The sequence below is a fragment of the Pungitius pungitius genome, chromosome 4 (assembly GCF_949316345.1).
Source record: "Pungitius pungitius chromosome 4, fPunPun2.1, whole genome shotgun sequence".
Lineage (NCBI taxonomy): Eukaryota > Metazoa > Chordata > Actinopteri > Perciformes > Gasterosteidae > Pungitius > Pungitius pungitius.
Genome location: NC_084903.1, coordinates 6,310,314 through 6,328,473, shown reverse-complemented (window position 1 = coordinate 6,328,473; position 18,160 = coordinate 6,310,314). Strand labels below are relative to the sequence as shown.

General features: G+C 45.2%; 1 protein-coding gene across 1 annotated transcript in view; it reads right to left on the bottom strand.

The window, feature by feature from the left end:
- Positions 1-429: 429 nt before the first annotated feature.
- chsy1 (chondroitin sulfate synthase 1) overlaps positions 430-18,160 on the bottom strand; it is a 31,805-nt gene continuing 14,074 nt past the window's right edge. Inside the window, exon 3 of the mRNA XM_037453055.2 lies at positions 430-3,341. Coding sequence (XP_037308952.1) covers positions 1,749-3,341 — 1,593 coding nt within the window. The 3' untranslated portion in view covers positions 430-1,748. The remainder of the gene's footprint in view (positions 3,342-18,160) is intronic.

The window sequence follows — 18,160 nt, the reverse complement described above, 5'->3', positions numbered from 1 at the left end:
AAAATTCAAGAAAATAAAAAAACTTTGACAGTTTTAAAATCAGCCATTCATGCTGACAGAGGAGCATCAACCCAATGGCGTGCTGCAACGTACAGTACCTGCCCATGCGCGACAGTGAGGCCTGTCACTGGGAAATGTTCTGTCCTCACACCTGTAACAGGACCAGACCATGTGAGCGTCACATGATATCAGCACGGGCGCCTCTGTAGGCCGGGACCAGCCACAACACTTTGTCAACATAAAAGAAAGTCATTTATAGGAAGAGACAGCGCTGTGGGATGTCTGACCACCCACTGGAATGAAAGGATGAGAGGATGAAAGGAAAGTCCCCACTTCCCCTTCGCAAAGGCCCAGGATGCAGCTTTTGTGTTTACTCTCCATTATACAGTCAGTGTCATGGTTGTGTGACACACACACACACACACACACACACACACACACACACACACACACACACACACACACACACACACACACACACACACACACACACACACACACACACACACACACACACACACACACACACGACTGTGCAAAACTCTTTGGTGATAATGAGTTTAAGAAAAGCAACATAAAAAAGCGCAACTGACACAGTTATACAATCGTTTCATCTACACAGCTCAGTGAGAGAGAACAAGTGGATCCTGCAAATTCAATAAATAAGACAGCAAAAGCTCAATTGCAGATAGAAAATCCAGCAGTTGGGTTCACAGAAATAAAAATTTAAAATCCAGGAGAAACAATAACAGTGTTGTGTCATATTACCAAAATCCTAAATGTGAATTGGAAATGAAATTCTTTGACACCATTGGCTGTGGTTACATTTGTCTTCTCATTGGGGGCTTTGTCACCGTATGCACCTCGACACCAGAGTGTGATCAGATGCATTTGGAGGTCAAAGCTGCGTCTGGAGATTTACAAAAAAAGATATTTTCTGTAAATTCTTCACAAGCTTTAGGCTCCTTTCTCTTTAGGATTAGGAGACAGAAGAATAGGTGCCAACAGACCTCCACTAATTCAGTGATGAATTAATTGTTCACCCTGTGATGTTGCTTGGTTATGTGAAAGCACCATAATCAGCAGTAAGTGAACAGGACTCCCCTGCTCTTCCTTTGGGCTCCGGGTGGAGATGATGGAGACCAGGGTCTGGATTGGTCCACATACTGTCCACACTCACTGGGATCTGAACTCAATATGAACCAGACCCCCTGGGTATGTGGTGGCCCTGATCGGATCCCAATGCGAGCCACATCTGATCTCATAGTGTAAACACCTGACATTTAATGAGTCCCGGTGTGACAGGATGATACGTCACATTGAAAAGACAAGCGGAACCACGGCCGCTGAGACAGCTGTGATCATTGATGAATTGTTTTTGACAATCAGTCTTTTGTAAACATTCACAATCAATGACTCAGTCGAGTTCTTTTTGGAGCACTGGTGGTCCCAGAGTATGTGGACACCAGTCGCCTTTTTCTGCACACGAGCCAAATGGAATATTCAAAGACAATGACGGTGTACTTCATTAGGAACACTAATCTGTGTTGGGGGCCAGAGGGGCATCGGGCCCTTCGAAAAGGAATTCTTTGATCATTTAGAACCCAGATGTTCTCTGGGACTTGTTCATCACGGTGTTTTTGTATATTTTCCTTTAAAAAAAAAGAAGACACATTTTCAAAATCCATGTCTCAGTAAAAAATAAATTAGGTAGTGAAGTCACCACGCAGTCTGCAGCCCGGCTTTTCTCACGCTGTCCTAACTGAGCCGTTATTGCTGGCGAGTCTCCTGAAGCCGTCGTCGTTCTTCTCCAGCCAGAGCTCGGCCAGCTGCTGGGTGGAGCCGTGCGAAGACGCCTTGGAGCCAACGCACATCTTGTATTGCTTCGCCTCCAGGTTTGGGTCACATATGACGGGGTGGTGAACATGCACTATCCCTGTGTCTGTGCTTCTGAACAACTTAATCCCTGACTGGACAAATTTATTAAAAAGGTCCACATCCTCCAATCCCCACCCTTGGATGGAGGTATCAAAGCCTCCAGCCCGGACCAAGTCCCCTTTGTAGACACAGACGATCCCAAAGCCGTAGTTTCTCCACAGACCTGTCTTAGAGGTGAAGACGTAGTGGTTGTTGCTGGGGACCTTCCCGGCGTACACCACTTTGGGGTCATACTGGCTGAAGATGATGGGGAAGTAAGTTTGCTCTGCCAGTGCCGTATTGGTCCGACATCGCTTGAGGAAGTCACTGGTGAAGAGCAGATCCACATCACAGTAGAAGAGCAGCGAATCATTGGAGAAGTGCAAGGAGCCCACTTCCAAAGCAAGAGCCCTGGAGAATGAGCCGGTGACCGGCTTTATCTCCATCTCGCCCCGAGGATACTTCATGTGATACTCCCTCATCAGCTCCACCTGCTTGACCCGCTCCGTGTTGTTGTCTGTGCTGAAGAGCAGGATCAGCAGCTTGACGTTCTGGTTTGGGATCAGACAAACTCGTTCATAGTTAGCCATGAAACGCACAAAGATGTCATAGCGTCCCGACAGGGGTACCAAGATGTTGACTTTCTTCTCCTTTGGTTCCCTCTGGTCCTGGCCAGAGGTGGCCAGCTTGAAGGGCACCAGCATCTTTAGGGAGTTGGACAGAAATGAGAGAGAGTCTGAATCCTTGTTGATATGGCTGGCCAGAGCTGTGGCATCCATCTCCCCCTCCTCTCTGAACTGGATCTGGCTGAAGGTCTGCTGCAGGTAGGCATGCCTCCTCACAGGAACTGTCATGGTCTTTCCTTTGTGCTTCTTGTACAGCAGCAGCAGATCGAGCACATACTCGGCCCCGTACAGGGGATTGACTCTCCGGTAGCCATACTGGATCTCTTTGAAGTCAATGACCCGCCCTCGTGTCTTGGCATTGGCGTTGATCATTTCCATGACTTGCATGATGATGTCATCCAGGGCCTGCCTTTGGGATGAATCCATTCCGCGGCGGGGCGGCTGACCATCGGAGGATGAAAACAGGTACTTCCCTGTCAGGAACTCCCACTCCAGAACCTCCTCTCTCTGCTGAGGGTGGAAGCGCATAAATGAAGGCGGCATGCCAAGCTGGAGGTCCTCTCGGCTGGGCTCATTCGCCCCGTAGCGTCCCATCTGAACAATCTCCCGGTGGAGCTGAATGGTTCGGTGGCGCAGGTCTGCGATCTTCCGGCTGAGCATGTAGCTGTGTAGGCGATACTGGTAGGGAGGGTTCTTGTTGGGGTGGAGGGTGATGGCCCGGTGGATCTTGCTGTTGTGGAGGTCTCGTATGTAGCCCTTCTTATTTGGTTCATAGTTCTCATAGAAGAGCTGCTGCATCTGTGGGGACAAGAGATGGATTGCGTTAGTGCCACCTCGGCCAAGTTCATTTGGAACACACGCTAATTAAAAGGAAATGCCATGTCTGGCCTGAACCACCCAACTTACTAATGACCGATGAAGGTACAGGTGTGACAAGCAATTTCTGTTCCCAGTGAAGTTATGAGAAAATCATAAGCAATAAGTAACAGGCTTCATTAAACATTCCATGGGATATTCGGCATCCCACCCAAAAAGTGTAGAAGATGGTACAGAAATAAGGTTGTATTCTACTCTTCATCAACAAAATGGACGACAGTATCAGCAATTGACCAAACACCAGTGGAACAACTGGAACACGAACTTGTATAGAATCTGTGACTGATCCGCCTGCACTCAGCTCCCTGGGGGAAAACTAAATGTAAAAGATAATCCACAAAAACACTGACAACAGCCAATTCAATTGAAACGGGTAATCTGTGAACTGGTCATCACACCTTCAATGCCAACGACTATGGGTATGGATCTATTGTCCCACTTTGAGAACAGACACTGTGCATGGAGCGCAAAGCAGTTATCACGCCCTGGTGCCAAGCAAGAACAGAACGTTAAGCTAACGGTGGCTAGCCTGCTAGCTCCTGTGCTAAAGAAACACAATTTAACTTATTTGCATCATACATTAAACGTATATGCATGACCTTTTGCCTTATTTCCCCCACTTTCTACAGTACTGTGAAGGGGGGGTCACCATCCTAAATAGAAGCAATCTGAGCCTGCTGTTTTGACTAAGAGTTGCCAACCCTGTTTGTTACAAAAAAGCATTAATGGAAAGCTGATGCAGGAATTTTTTGGCCTGCATCAGCTTTCCATCAATGCTTTTTTTTTAAAGAAAAAACTTTAAACACATTCAATTATCACAAATAATAGCTGAGGCGATATACCGCACCTCTAGTGAGTGGCCCAGCCCTTTGTAAATATGTCTCTGTATGTAGACCTCAGTAAAGAAACGGACACCCCTGCATTGCTTCATTGGTTCCAACAAACAGGTGATTATTGGTTATCATGAGTGGCCTGAAGGAGTGTGTTGTTCACAGTCCACTGCTGGCAACCATTAAGTGTGTGAGTATTTACTGCAGACCTGCTGGAGTTTAAAAACATACTCTTCCTCAAATAAAGGCAGGCTAAAAGTGGAGACCTGCTTTGGAGCTGCTGGCAGCATCTCAACCCTGGTCAAGAAGGACGGATTGTGTACGTACCCTCCCAATGAAGAGAGCATCAGAACGCCTGCAGCCTCCAGAAAGCCTAATTTAAGAGGACGGCTCTGGAATGCAGCCACAGGCCCGGTCCCCAGGGAAAGGCCTTACGGGGAATGACAGGACAGGCCTGAGAGCTATGGAAAATGATACCTGAAGCTGAATACGATCACAGGAACTCTTTGCTTTTCCATGGCTTCAGCTAGAATTCCTCTGCACCCAAGAGAGGGCAGCCTGCCATTCACAACACACTGTGACCTTGTCATTAATGGGAGTCTTGAGCAAAGCCGTGCCCTTGGTGGTGAAGGGTCCTACTTTATCTCAAACCGGGTCACAGAGATTCATGTGTAGCATTCTTTCAATCTCAAAATCCCTGCCGTGTTAGTGCTGCCTGCTTTGCCACTTCTCCCCTCACTACTTTTAAATGCTCTCTGAGTGACGTCAGCATCATTTAGTCTATGGGATTCTGATCAACCACACGTTTTCAGAATTAATCATGGTTATTGCCATCTATTATTTCCAATTGAGAATTGGGCAACTCAAATTTCATGTTAGAACGCCTATTATTAACGTATGTCTGAACTAAACTATTGGACCAAACCCCAATCGTCTGATTGCTCATTGCTACAACATATGGTCAGGAATGTGAAAAGTATTCACATTCTGCTTAGTTGCTAGCATGGTTGAGTATAACATGGGAGCACAGCCTGGTTGCAATCATACCAACGCCTGTAAACCCAAGGCAAGTGTAATTTGTTTACATATTAAGCTTTTAGAATGTCTATCATGTTTCATGAAAAAATGTGTGTCATTTGTACTGTTTGAGCCTCTGTAATGCTGCACTGGACAGCCCTGAAGCTCCGCCCCTCTTCTCTTAAAGACCACAGTTTGTCAGTTTATGAAAGGAGACAGAATATGAAATTACACTTTGATAGGTCTTCTGCCCATTAATGTGGCTGTTTGGCATGTCCACCAACGCTGGATAAAATCAACTTATATGATTTCTGTAATGCATCAATGCTAATAAATACAACCCGTTTGGATGTTCCAGGGTTTACCAATGTCGTCAGACATGGGGGGTGTCTCCCTTACATGGCCTTGGTCCTCCCCCCACCACGCCAAGCACTCAATCCTCAAAGTTTCTGCTCATTTCTCTACTTGGCGTCCCAGGCTTAGAACAAAATGGATTCATTTAATTTATGAAGGCCGTGTGCTGGGAAGGATTAGGAAGACGCTGTGGGTTTGTGCAAATCGTTTTGAAATGACTCTTTCCCCAAACTGGGCCAACATGGCCACAGTTTTCCTTCAGGCTAGTTTGGTGGTAGGCTCAGACTGTATCCAGCAGGGTAACACCAGTGGTCATCAGCGGACAGCCAATTGGTCAGGATGTTTAGGGCTCTCTCCTGTGGATTCCCCATCATTAGGACCCGTCCTAATTACATGACCTCACTGTACAACTTATGACTCCTTAGTGCGATTCTTTCACAGTCATTAGCCTCACAGCAGCCCTGCTCCAACTCCAACGGTGCGCTAACAGAGGAAAAGGGAAGGCAAAAGCTTCTTTGAGATTATTTTAATGATCTCCTCATTCTTCTCAATGTTACGATAGGTTCATGTTGAGATGGCCAGTTACCACCAGATCAATGCATGAATGGCTTTGATCATAACAACACTGTTCATGTAGGGCAGGGAGGTCACAGGTATCCCAACAAATCATTCACACACACTCCGCTCTAAACTGGTGGAGGACTTCAACATTTATGATGAAAAACCTGGTGAAGTGTTAAGGGAGTATGTGAATCAAAGTTGTAGTGCTAAATGTCACTCCACTGTGACTGTGTGCAGGCAGGTAGTAGAAGATATGCCTTTTTGCGTGGTCTTTTGTTCTCATGGACTCGTGAAACATCAGTCGCAGCTCGAGTACTGTTCCAATTGTAAAGTCCGCATCTGGCCGAGAGCGGTCTTAATACCCGGATGTGACTCGCCCGCCCATTTTACCGGGCATGCATTGGAGCAGGCTCCTCTGTTCTTGTGAGAGCCAAATAATGAGGTTAATCACTATTGATGTAGAGACACAGAAGAGGTTCAGGTACATCACCAATTTAATTTATAGTGATGTTTGTGCATTAAACTGTACGAGGACACCACACTGATTATCAGCCTCAAGTAACAAGAAGACAAACGGTAGGTGTGTGTGGAAAGTGTTACTATCCAGTAAAATATTTACTGTTTGATTGCCGTCTTGGGGATTGAGAAATGGCCCCAGTCCGGCAGTGGGCAGCATGGCCGCTCTGCTGTGTTTAATCTGCAACACAATAGGAGAGGGGGGGGGGGGCTGCCTCTGAGCGGGCCATGCAGATCTAATTGAAGACGGCATGATGCTGCTGTAATTGGCCCCTTTGTGAGCGAGTGTGGTTCGTCAAAACTAATTTCACACCTCACCACAGACAAAATAGGTCCGTATTGATGAGCGTGAAGGAGGTGTGTGAACCATCAACAGTCTGTCCATGCCGGGGCAAAAGATCAGTCAGCTTCCATTGATTTTTTTAGATATTTCTGAGAAAAAGGATTTATATAATGATAATTGTTTTACTTCCTGAATCGGTCGTTTCACTGAAACGAGTTCCTTCTTTTCGTTGACTTTAAACTTGGCTTTTGTACGTTATATTCATGAAATACGACAATTAAACAAAAGATTGTTCATTCAGAAATACAAGGGGTTAAAATACATTTCAAATATAGAAATAAACATCGGTGTTTCCCCTGGGGGGGAGGATTATAGTTTGCCAAAGCCAACCTCGGGGTGTCCGGGGGGGGTAGTAGTCCTGCTACTGCAAGCTTACAGATATTTTTGCGAGGGGGGAGGGGGCGGGGCAATGTATTTACAAAATACAGAAAGTAGTTTAAAAATGACCAATACTTATTGTTATTCTAAGAGAAGTAGACAACAATCCAAAAAATATCTATTGGTTCCATTTTTGGATACAAATGGTAACTTTTACGTATTATTGGTGGTGTAAAACAAATCACAACCTTATTTAGACTAAACCTCTAAAGCTAGAATTTGTTTTCAGTAATATTTTGGTGTGTACAATTCACTGGGAAAGGGTCGTCAAATGATAAACACACATGAGTGGAAAATGGAATGAGCATTAAACATGTAGAGCTTCTTGGGGAGGAGAGTCAGTGAGTGAACTCATTGGATGAGGCCCCCAACAGAGACAACAGGGCCAGGTCAGGAAATTAGAGAGACCGCAGCAAAGGAGCTCTTTATCGAAGGAACTTCTTGTCTGTAGCGCCAGACTCAGCCGGACAAGTTCCTGTACAATCACTGCTAAAAAGAGACATTCCAGGTCCAAATCAATTTCCTGGTTTCCTTTAGATGGGCCAAATATAGAAACAAACATGCACACAGATGCCTGACTGGCCGACACGTTCCTGTTGCCCTACACGGTGTGACCTGCATGCAGCCACCATACCTCTTCCCTCCCCTCCTGACCCAGTCGGAGCAGCAGCTGGCTCACATAGCTGTGCAAACTTACTCATGTTAAGTGGAACCGTTTCAGAAAGGAGAACCTTTGATGACACTATGAACCATTCCTGCGCGTGTTGAATTGGATAGAGTAACACGATATTCGCCTCCAGCTGCTTCCCTCCACTGTTTCCGTGACAACAGTGTCTCTGAGCCCCGATCCATCAGACCCCAACAGTCATCATTTGCACCTGCCATACAGTTATTAGACAGCAGTGTGTTCATCACGTGCAGCACATGACGACATTAGGGCTGGACTCAATCAGATTCAATCATATTAAACTGGTTATCAGCACCAAACTTATAATATAGTTTAAAATCAAGAAAGATTTAACAAAAATGATAAATGTCAGCTAAGTTTTGATTCTATATTTAGAATACATGTTATTGGTTTGTACCAAAACATTTTACTCGAGTTTAAGCTATAATCCAGTATCAATTTTAAAAATGATTAGCTTTTACAACAACAGCCTTTTTTAGACCAACTGAGCACAATAAATAAGTCACCCCCGTAAAGTTAAGGGATGGACTTGATGTGGAGCTGGACAGGACTCACTGTGCTGTTGTCTGATGTTCTATTATTTGGCAGAACGGTTAATTAATACCAGGTTGTTCTCAAAGGAGGAGAAATCCGAGCTTCTCTACGGAGTCCTCATGCCATCACTAAGCAAGCTGACTGACTTTTTAGAAGAAAAAAAAACTGTTATGCTCAGGAATGTGGAGCCGTCCCAAAGTTCTAACTTACTTACAGGGCCCCGACAGCACAAACATGTAATTAAATTTAGGTGTACCAGCAGCGCCATTATTATGAAACTATATTCCTAGTAGGATATAGCGCTACTGAACTCGATCATATAAATTACAGTGAGATTAAACCTCCGGCTAGACGTCATGTGATGCACATCACAATAGAAAGTTGATGACTGTGATAAGGCCATTATCTGAATATGGGCTCCTATTACTCCAGCATTCTGCAGGAGGAGCCTCTGCGGTTGCTGTGTCCACTGCGGACTGGGCCGGGGACAGGGAGCAGAAAAGGCCCTTTGTTCCCTCCACCCAGATGTCTTCTTCAGCTCAGGCTGCAGAAAGGGATGGCAGATATGTACTGTCAGGACTCGATTACTGATGACAGCTGAGACAACTTGGAAAGGGAGAAAGATTTCCCACAGTCCTGAGAAAGAATGAGTCTGGATTGAGAAACCATCCAACTTAACAGGTGTGGAGTGGTTGCCCCCCCCCCCTCGCCCCCTCACCCCATTGAGTGGCAGAGGAAACAGTGGAGGTGATGGTGTATTTTAGTGTGGACATACATACACACATCCTACTCTTGCTGCTGTAAAGTTAGCCTCCTGAATACAAATAAACCTGGTATGAACATTCAGATTATGCTCTGTGATGACAAAGACGTTCCAAAGCAACACAACGGCTTGTGTTTATGTTTCCAACCAGCTGCATCCAGGGCCCACCTGAGGAGCTTGTATGTCTTGTTCTCAACTACATTATGGTTCCCTGTTAATGCCTTTGCAAACTGGGTATCTGATCTGATGTCAACTTCTTGTGCAAATGGCCTCAGCCTTTCACATAGCAGCCTCTTTTATCCCTGTGCCAGAATGGAAAAAGAATAGACAGAGGATATCACCACGGACCATTTTGGTAACTTGGATAACAGTCAGACATTGTTCAAGCTGTGATTGGCCACCTCATTGCTGGTTACTGGGAATTTGAATTAGTTTTAAAGTTACAATCTGTGGTCATTTAAAAAGCAATAATATTCCTAATAAATAATAACCTTAAAGCATACTTATACAGAACTCACTGCAAGATAAAGTCTTCAGTGCACCCCATCAACTCTACAGAACACAGTTGCAGAGGACTCGGCCACAATGAGTCTACACATGCAGAAGCAGAAGTAGAGATTTCTTCACTTCCTGTCTATGGAGCAGATACAATCAGTCAGCAACACGTCTTCATCATCTTGCATCCGACAAACTACGACAAACCCGACTGAAGAACCAACTTGAGCCCTGCACAGCAACCCTCCTTTACCCAAACTGCACAGCTGACAAGCTACAGATGGAAGGGCTTAGAGAATTGCTGCCGCTGAGGCATCGTGGTGCACATGAGAAGTTGGAAATATGACAAAGTTGCAGTTCCATTATCTTGCTACTGGGCAGCAACACAAGCTATGACATCATATCCTTTGAAGAAATACCTAAAGAGGGCTCATTCTCGTCATTATGCCATACCAAAGACACCTTCATGTGGCACTATCCACATGAAGGTGTATATCCACGAAGTAGACGTATTATCAATCATAAGTAAGCAATGCTTATCATTTAGTCCTGCCTGATATAAACTTGCTGTCGGGATGGGTGGATCACAGCAGGGCCTGTTCTACCATTAAGGCAAAGGCCTAAATTAAAACCCTCCATAAAAGGGAAAGGGAAAAACTACCCAATACAGGTCAATTTCTTCTTCTTTCCTTTTATTGTTGGAGGTAATTATAGGCGTGCGGTGGGCAGCAGCATACTTGTGGCGTCCTGGTGGTCCATGGAGCTAGCATTTAGTGAGGGCCGCCCAAGGGAGCCTGAGCAACAACAGGAACTGGGACGTGGGTGTAGGAAAGCTCAGAGACAAAATGTTTCTACGCACTGAAAGTGAACATGTTCATGCAGATCTGTCCCTCAGTCGCTCTGTCCCAACAGCAGGTCTCCCTCTGCTCAATTAGAGCCAAGAGTGTGTGTGTTTGTGTTTCAGCAAGCTTCATGAGGACCTTCATGAACATGCAGTGCGCCCAGCGTTCTATAGTGTTCTGTATGTCATTATTTTGTCTAACTTTTCATTACGGATGGATTTTTTCACTCATCATCATACCAGCGCATAGCCGTAACAACTGTTGTTGCTCTTCAGCAAGCAGCAAAGTGTATTGTTTACCATCCATTAACGGGGCGCAGAGGTCCGAGCTACTTGTCTTAAAAGGGTAAAACTCCATGACACAGCAGTTTGTGACACATAAACAGTTTGTGACACATAAACAGTTTGTGACACATAAACAGTTTGTAACACAACGTGTGCCCAAGGAATGAGAGAAACAAAAAGAAATACTGTGATACTGCCAGAATCATACAAAATGCCAAGATATGAATTTCTGGCCATGTTTTCTGAGCTACTGGCAAAAAAACCCCACTGTAAACATGCATATCCCAAACTTGTTAGGGTGGACCAATAGAAGACCTGCAGCAGTACTTCAGACTAAATCTGTCTGATAAAAGGGACATAGACAGCTAGTGTGAGACTAAGGAAATGAGAACAACGCTCTCCAGCTGCAGGAGTAATTCAACCTGCCCAGGGGGACGGCGTGAGTGGGGCCTTAATTACAACCCTGTACCTGTTTGATCCACCGATGGCGTGGTACCCGGAGCCACAGCTGTACGCTGATGGTTATGGCCCATGGTCCAGATGTTGCCACTGACACATGTAGCAGGCCAACAACAACCACTGGCTGCCGACGCCGAAGGGAACCCTGCTTCAAAGGGAAATGTTTTAGACAGATCCTTTCCCTTAGGGCCCCGAAGCGTGTCCCAGGAGAAAACTAAATACAGCAAACATCCATATAAATCAGACGTTTTTAGACCAACAGGAAAGCCAGGAAAAGGGATTATTCTCGATTCCTTTTTTGGAGTGGGGTGGAGGTCATTTCAGGGTGTGATCCCACTTTTTAATGGAAGGGGAAACACTGACATCTTTCCATCCATCACGGTGACTGTTGACTAGGAGCAGGAAATAGCCTTCTGACAAATTGTGATGCAATCATTCTCAACTGGATCCTTGAAGTAAATGGGCAGATCCTTAAGAGACTGTGGTAGTGGATCATTGGCCCTTCTTCTAATAAGCTTCATCCACTCCTTCATTTACCCCCCTCCCCCTTTTGTTTGCTCAGTCACAGTGACTGCAGAGCACAATAAACAAAGAGGGAGTGTAATGAGGTCCCCCACTTCCTAATGAGATATTGTTGTTGTTGGAGCGTGTGGTGCCAGGGAGTGCATTAGCTGAAGCTCAACAAGAAGAAATGTCTCATTGTTCTCTGAGGAAACATCCAACAGCCACAGTAAATAAACTTCCAACACCTAGCGCATGTCTGAACATTTGATCTCAACACGTGCAGACACTCGTATCCTCTGGGTCTGTCCTCCTTGGCAAACATTTTTACCGCCACCAAAATGGTTGCTTTTGTTCGTCCGGTCTCAGTGGGAGGACACAAAGCGTAGCTTAGTCCTGTGTAAAAGATCCTCTGCTGGGTACCGTTTCAGAGCACACAGCCCGCACCACTCGAATCCTTAATGTGTTTTATGGATAAGGCCGCAGGGAGTACCACTGAATTTTCAATCACTTTTTCCTTCGCTACTGGAGCATGTATGGCATTATGACAGAATACACTCATCATTGGAGAAGGACATGTTCGGATTGGATTCATTGGTGGGGAGAAGACCATGAGAAGATTGCCAAACGGAACCCAAGGACACACAGTCACTCGGGCTAACAGGGCCTCCACAGTAGACAAATCAATGTCTAAATCAGAACGCAAATAAGGCCCTACTTACTGTCAAAAAGAAAAAATACTCACCAGCAGAAGGGACTTTTGCTAACGAATGTTTGATTTAGTGCACGCTCTTGGATTTTGACATTTGTCTTAAAAAATCTGAATGAGGACTACTTCAACAACAAGCGTCAGAGAAGGAGGGATGTGCAGTGGACTCCCACAGTGATGTTCCCATTTCAAACTCACAAAAACATGAGAAAACAGGGTGCAGGTTGAAAAATCCTAACGTTCCCCTTGAACGTCTTTTAGCATCACCTCAGCATTCCATGGATATTTTAGGTGCTTTAAAAGGCATCGACTGGTCGACTGGTTCTGTTCCTGAAGCTTTGGAATCTGCCATCTACTGTAGCTAATATAAAGACTCTGGTTAGTGCATCATACAACTATCCCTTTAAAATGTGTGATGATGAGCCAAACGACAACCAAGATGCTACTGTGTACAGCAGCCATGGTGAAACAGTGTATCGGGGTAAACAGAACAGTGCTCTAAGCCAGCATCATATGACTTTTTGCCAGCATGAGGAATGGTAGAAATGCATCAATGTGACATGGCTCTCAGGAGGAAAGACACACAATGCATGTCTGTGTGTGATGAGCCAGGGATGTGGACTGGACTGAGCTGAAGCGTCACATGTGTGAAAGTTGGACTGGACATTAATTGGAAAAAGAAGGGCTCTGCAGCATTCATGTGACACTTAGTTGTCGATGATAGCGGTAGAGAGATAGAGATGGCATGCACACAGAAAGTGACTTTGAACACACATTCAATCCCCACTCTAATTACAACATTCTCATATACTACTACACTTTATTCACCAGAGGAGAAAGGAAAACCACCATCGAGCTACAAGGAGCACATTTCATCAAATCAGTCATTGCTGGAGGAAGCGCATGTGATGTCGGAGATCCACAGCGCATGACTTGGCAAAGAGAGTTGACCGCACTGCCTATGAAGACTTGAATCGGTCCAAATGAGTGAGATTTTCCGTGCAAAAATGGTCTTTGACATTGTTTCCATTGGTAAAAAAAATATTTTCACTGACATCAGAGTGTGTGTATACATACAGTATGTGTATAAGCAATGGGGAGTGCCACCTTAATTAAGAATTCCAAGGAGTCATTTCAATGGCCTGGAAAGTTCAATTAGCATTGTGATGTCATGAGCATTCTGATGGACATTGAACCATACGGTCAGAAAGTTCCCCTCAGAATTTTCAGAGTCAGCTCCAGGATGTGTCCCATCACAGTCTATAAAGGCCTACCTGTAGAAATGGCTCATGGCTCCTAAATGGTGTAATGAGCCATCTGAAACTAACGAGACACACCTCTTATCTATAGCAAGATGTAAATCGGCTTATTTGATGAAATTTTACTTGCTTGTTTCTTGTTCTTTCGAGTTTGCATCCTGCACTTATTCGCTTTAGCGACATGTAATGGAAAAGGAAAGAGGCGGAAAACCTGGTAGCCTTGGGAATCTTTTTTTTAAATGTCTGGTTTGAGGATTTACCTCTTTAAAACCTGTGGATTTGGTGAGACGACTATTTCCTTCGAGGAAAGCAGAGAAAAAAAAGGGGAGGGAAAAAATTAGAAAACTTCTAGACAGTTTGCAAAGGTAGAGAGAAACGAGAGGGGAAAGTGATGAAGCCGTCGATGGAGTCATCTGGGGAGTGGGAAACATATTGTGGGGGGAAGGAAACACATTATCAACTGATCTAAGCGAGATGCTCTCCTAAATGACTGAAATGTGCTGGGCACAGCCCGGATGACAAGACAGCATCAGAGACAGAATCCATTGAGTACAAAGTCAGCTCCAAGCTGCACAGGGCCTAAAATGTTTCCATTTCCCTTCGACAGCCTCCTTCTGCAGCCTAGGGACTGCCAACCTTGCACCTAAAAGATTAATCATCTAAGAATGCAATCAATCTGGAGGTACCAGACACCTGAAAAGCCCCGGCACCCTGCTGACCCAATCCCCCTGTGGGTGTATATGATACTAAAGCGCAGTAGTCACGTATCCGCAACAACTACATACCACCTCTCTGTCGGCCGGTCCATTCACACCTGCCAAACACGGACCGTGTAACTAATGGTGCGTTTCCACTGAGCGGTGCGGTACGGTACCCTTTTATTTGTGTCTCCACTGAGAAAAGTACCAAAATTCCGAACCGTACCACTTTTTGGGTACCCTTCCGTTGGGGTACCTGGCACAGTTGTTTGGTACTAAAGGGTGGAGCACTCACTGCAGAACGTTGATTGGTTGAAAGAGTGTCGTCAAGGGGAAAGACAACACATGAGGCGCTATTTTTAAACTGCAACACCGTCGCAACAATGTCACCGCGCAGAATTTACTTTAACACCCACATATCGAGAAGCAAGAACAGGATCGGCTGTATGTCCTTTATTGTTGTTTGCAGTTAGCTTTCAGTTTTCGCGCCATCGAATGACGTCAACATACTTTCCGTCCAATACCACGCCTATCAAGTGACGTTACCACTACTTTCTGGAATACACCACGCCTATCAAGAAAGGGTACTGTTGGCGGTGGAAACGCTTGCCAAATCGTGGTTAACAGACCCGACCCGAACCGTACCGCTCGGTAGAAACGCGCCATACGGTCTTTTTATTATAAAAGACACACAAAATCAAGACAATAGTTCATAAACACAAACCAAAGGACCCGCAATGAAGTCCAGAAGTCCACTCAGCCACTGAGACAGAACAAGAGAGTGATGCTGCTCAAGGATCTAGCCCAGTAGCAGAGAGACCGACCCGGTACCCTTAGCAGAGACCGACCCTGTAACCTTAGCACAGAGACCGACTCTGTAACTGTAGCACAGAGACCGACCCTGTAACCTTAGTACAGAGACCGACTCGGTACCCTTAGCACAGAGACCGACCCTGTAACCTTAGCACAGAGACCGACCCTGTAACCGTAGCACCGAAGGCTAACCGAGTAGAACACCAACTATACAAAGAGAAATGGCAAATTGAATTGATTTCTAAACGGGTGTCTTGGTGATGTCAATAAGAACAGGAAAATAGCTCCCACGTGGTGGTACTTATCAGCGGATGCTAACTGCTATTTTTTTTCTACATGATTGGACGAAGAAATGTACATTCTCACATACAAAAACTTCAACCACTCTCTGGTTGCATAGTATTCAATGATTTGAACATTTGGATTTACAATATCACTAAAAGTGAACTTTGAATTTTGAAGATGTCCTTATTGAATTGACAGCTTACTGATTGATTGATGTGGAAAAAGTGCACAGTGCATGCCTGAGGACAATCGTCCCCCTGTCTTTGGGCTAAAATCCCTTCCCCTCTCTGAGGTGTCTCCATCTCTCCCCTCCAACAGCAACCTGAGCCCCCCACCCACCCCCAAGCTGCTGCCGCTCACAGACAAAGACATCCTTCTAATCCCACAGCCCCACACACAGCTGAAGAAGCAAGGCATTCCTTTCCTTCCTGTGCATTTACATGAACACACACTCAACCTCTGGATTGTACTGCTCTTCCTCCACCTCTGAGGGTCAACTGTGTTCTTTGCATTATTAGGCCTCCTCATCAATCTCCAGAGCTTTTGTATCCCCCCAGTGCTTCACTGGTCTCTCAACATGGGGGGAGGGGAGTTTGCTCACCCCACTCCCACACATGCAAACCAGCCCCATACCAGGTTATCACCCAGCAGCTTAGCCAAGACACCAGCTCATCCAGAGGCCATTAAAGCACAAAACACATGGTTTCTTTTGATCCCCAGAAAGGAAACCCACAGAGGACACTGTGCGGCCCATCTAGGAACTGTGAAGGGGGCTGTTGTTTTGTAATCTCATTGGGCCTCATGTCAGAAATACTCTCACTAACTAGAGCCCGACGGTGGACGGTGCCCATTCACATATTAGAGGGTAAAGATAACTAATAATATTCCGTAAACGTCCTTTGAGGAGCTGCTGCGAGGGCCGGGGCTCGGGTGAGTGTGGTGACACAGAGACCAGACTGTTGGTTAGCTTGGCGGAGATATTGTCACTTGTATCAGAACTTCATCAGGAGTTCTTCATTGAAGGAAGAGCAAAGAACAACAATGAAGGCTTTTCTATGTGCTACTCTGCCTCCAGTGAGCGCTTCACCTCAAGGTACTTTCTGAAAGTGTCTTCCCTTTTCCAAACACTTCCAAACGGTGTAACAGACCCTTCTGTGGGTCAGGTCGGCCTGTCCGAGGAGTGCTCAGGTTTAACTAATGGTAAGAGAGGGGCGAGTTTAAAACATATCATTTACACTGTATCATCTTGTCCAAATATAGGCTCATAACATTCAGAATGGATTCAGATGGCCTAATTATATATTAGAGAATGTAAATTAGCTACATCTCTGGCCTTCCATTGGAAACCCTTTCTTCTCTATATGATCTGCACAAGCTCATTCCTTTCTGCATGAACAGTGTGTCTTTACAGAGAATAGCATGTGGAAAATCTGGTCTTCTCTCCTCATTCTGCAGCACAGCACTGGAAACAGTGATCAAGGGCAACATTTCTTCTGATGTGACTGACCTTCACCCATTGACATCGTCTGAGCAAGACAAAGCCTCCCAAAGTGAGTCTACTGGACAGTTGGAGCACAGGCTGCAAACTAACCCCCCCCTGCTCTATCCCTGTGGCATAGTGATAACCCCTTAGGAGCACAGACACCCCCCAATCCCCACCCCCAGGCCCTGTGCCAGCTCTCTAGGGATGGTCGCTGTTGCCATCAAATACGTTAATTAGCACAAACATTTAATGTATTGATTTGACCTTGGATCTAAGGTGCTTTAATGTTTCCTGTGTGGATATGACGTGTTGTAATGCGTTTAGAACAGCAGACTTTGAACATGAAAACCGAAGATATGGGTGTCTTTAAATTTGAAACATAGACAATTAAGTCTTCTTGATTGTGCTGGCCTTTTTTATACAAATGTTGTGCACCACATTCAGCTGATGACGTTGCGGCATTGCTGTGGCTTCCCAAAGCTAAAAAAAACAACAAAGAATTTTTTCTCCACGGTGGACACTATTTCAAGGGGAACACCTCTTATCTTGGAGTTTAGGGTCATACTGTGTTTTTAAATATTTTGTGATGTGAAATATGCATCACATTATATTAAGTGCCATTCTCTGCAGGGAGCTGATCATGTATAAGATCGCATCTTACTACTTAACAGAAGAGGGAAGGAGGATTTGCTTCTAGTCATTTTGGTGAACTAAGCCTTAAAATGGACAGAGCTGCAGATTAGTTATTATTATTATCATTATAACAATGATCCAGCGCTAAAATTCATGTCCAATGACAATGTTCAACATCATCAATTGAATTTTAAGAGTTCAGCCATGGATATGCTTCCATGCATACAGTGCAGCTGTATACGGTGTAATCTGTTACAGTGTTAATGAATGATGTCATCGGTTCTGCTCCATCAGTC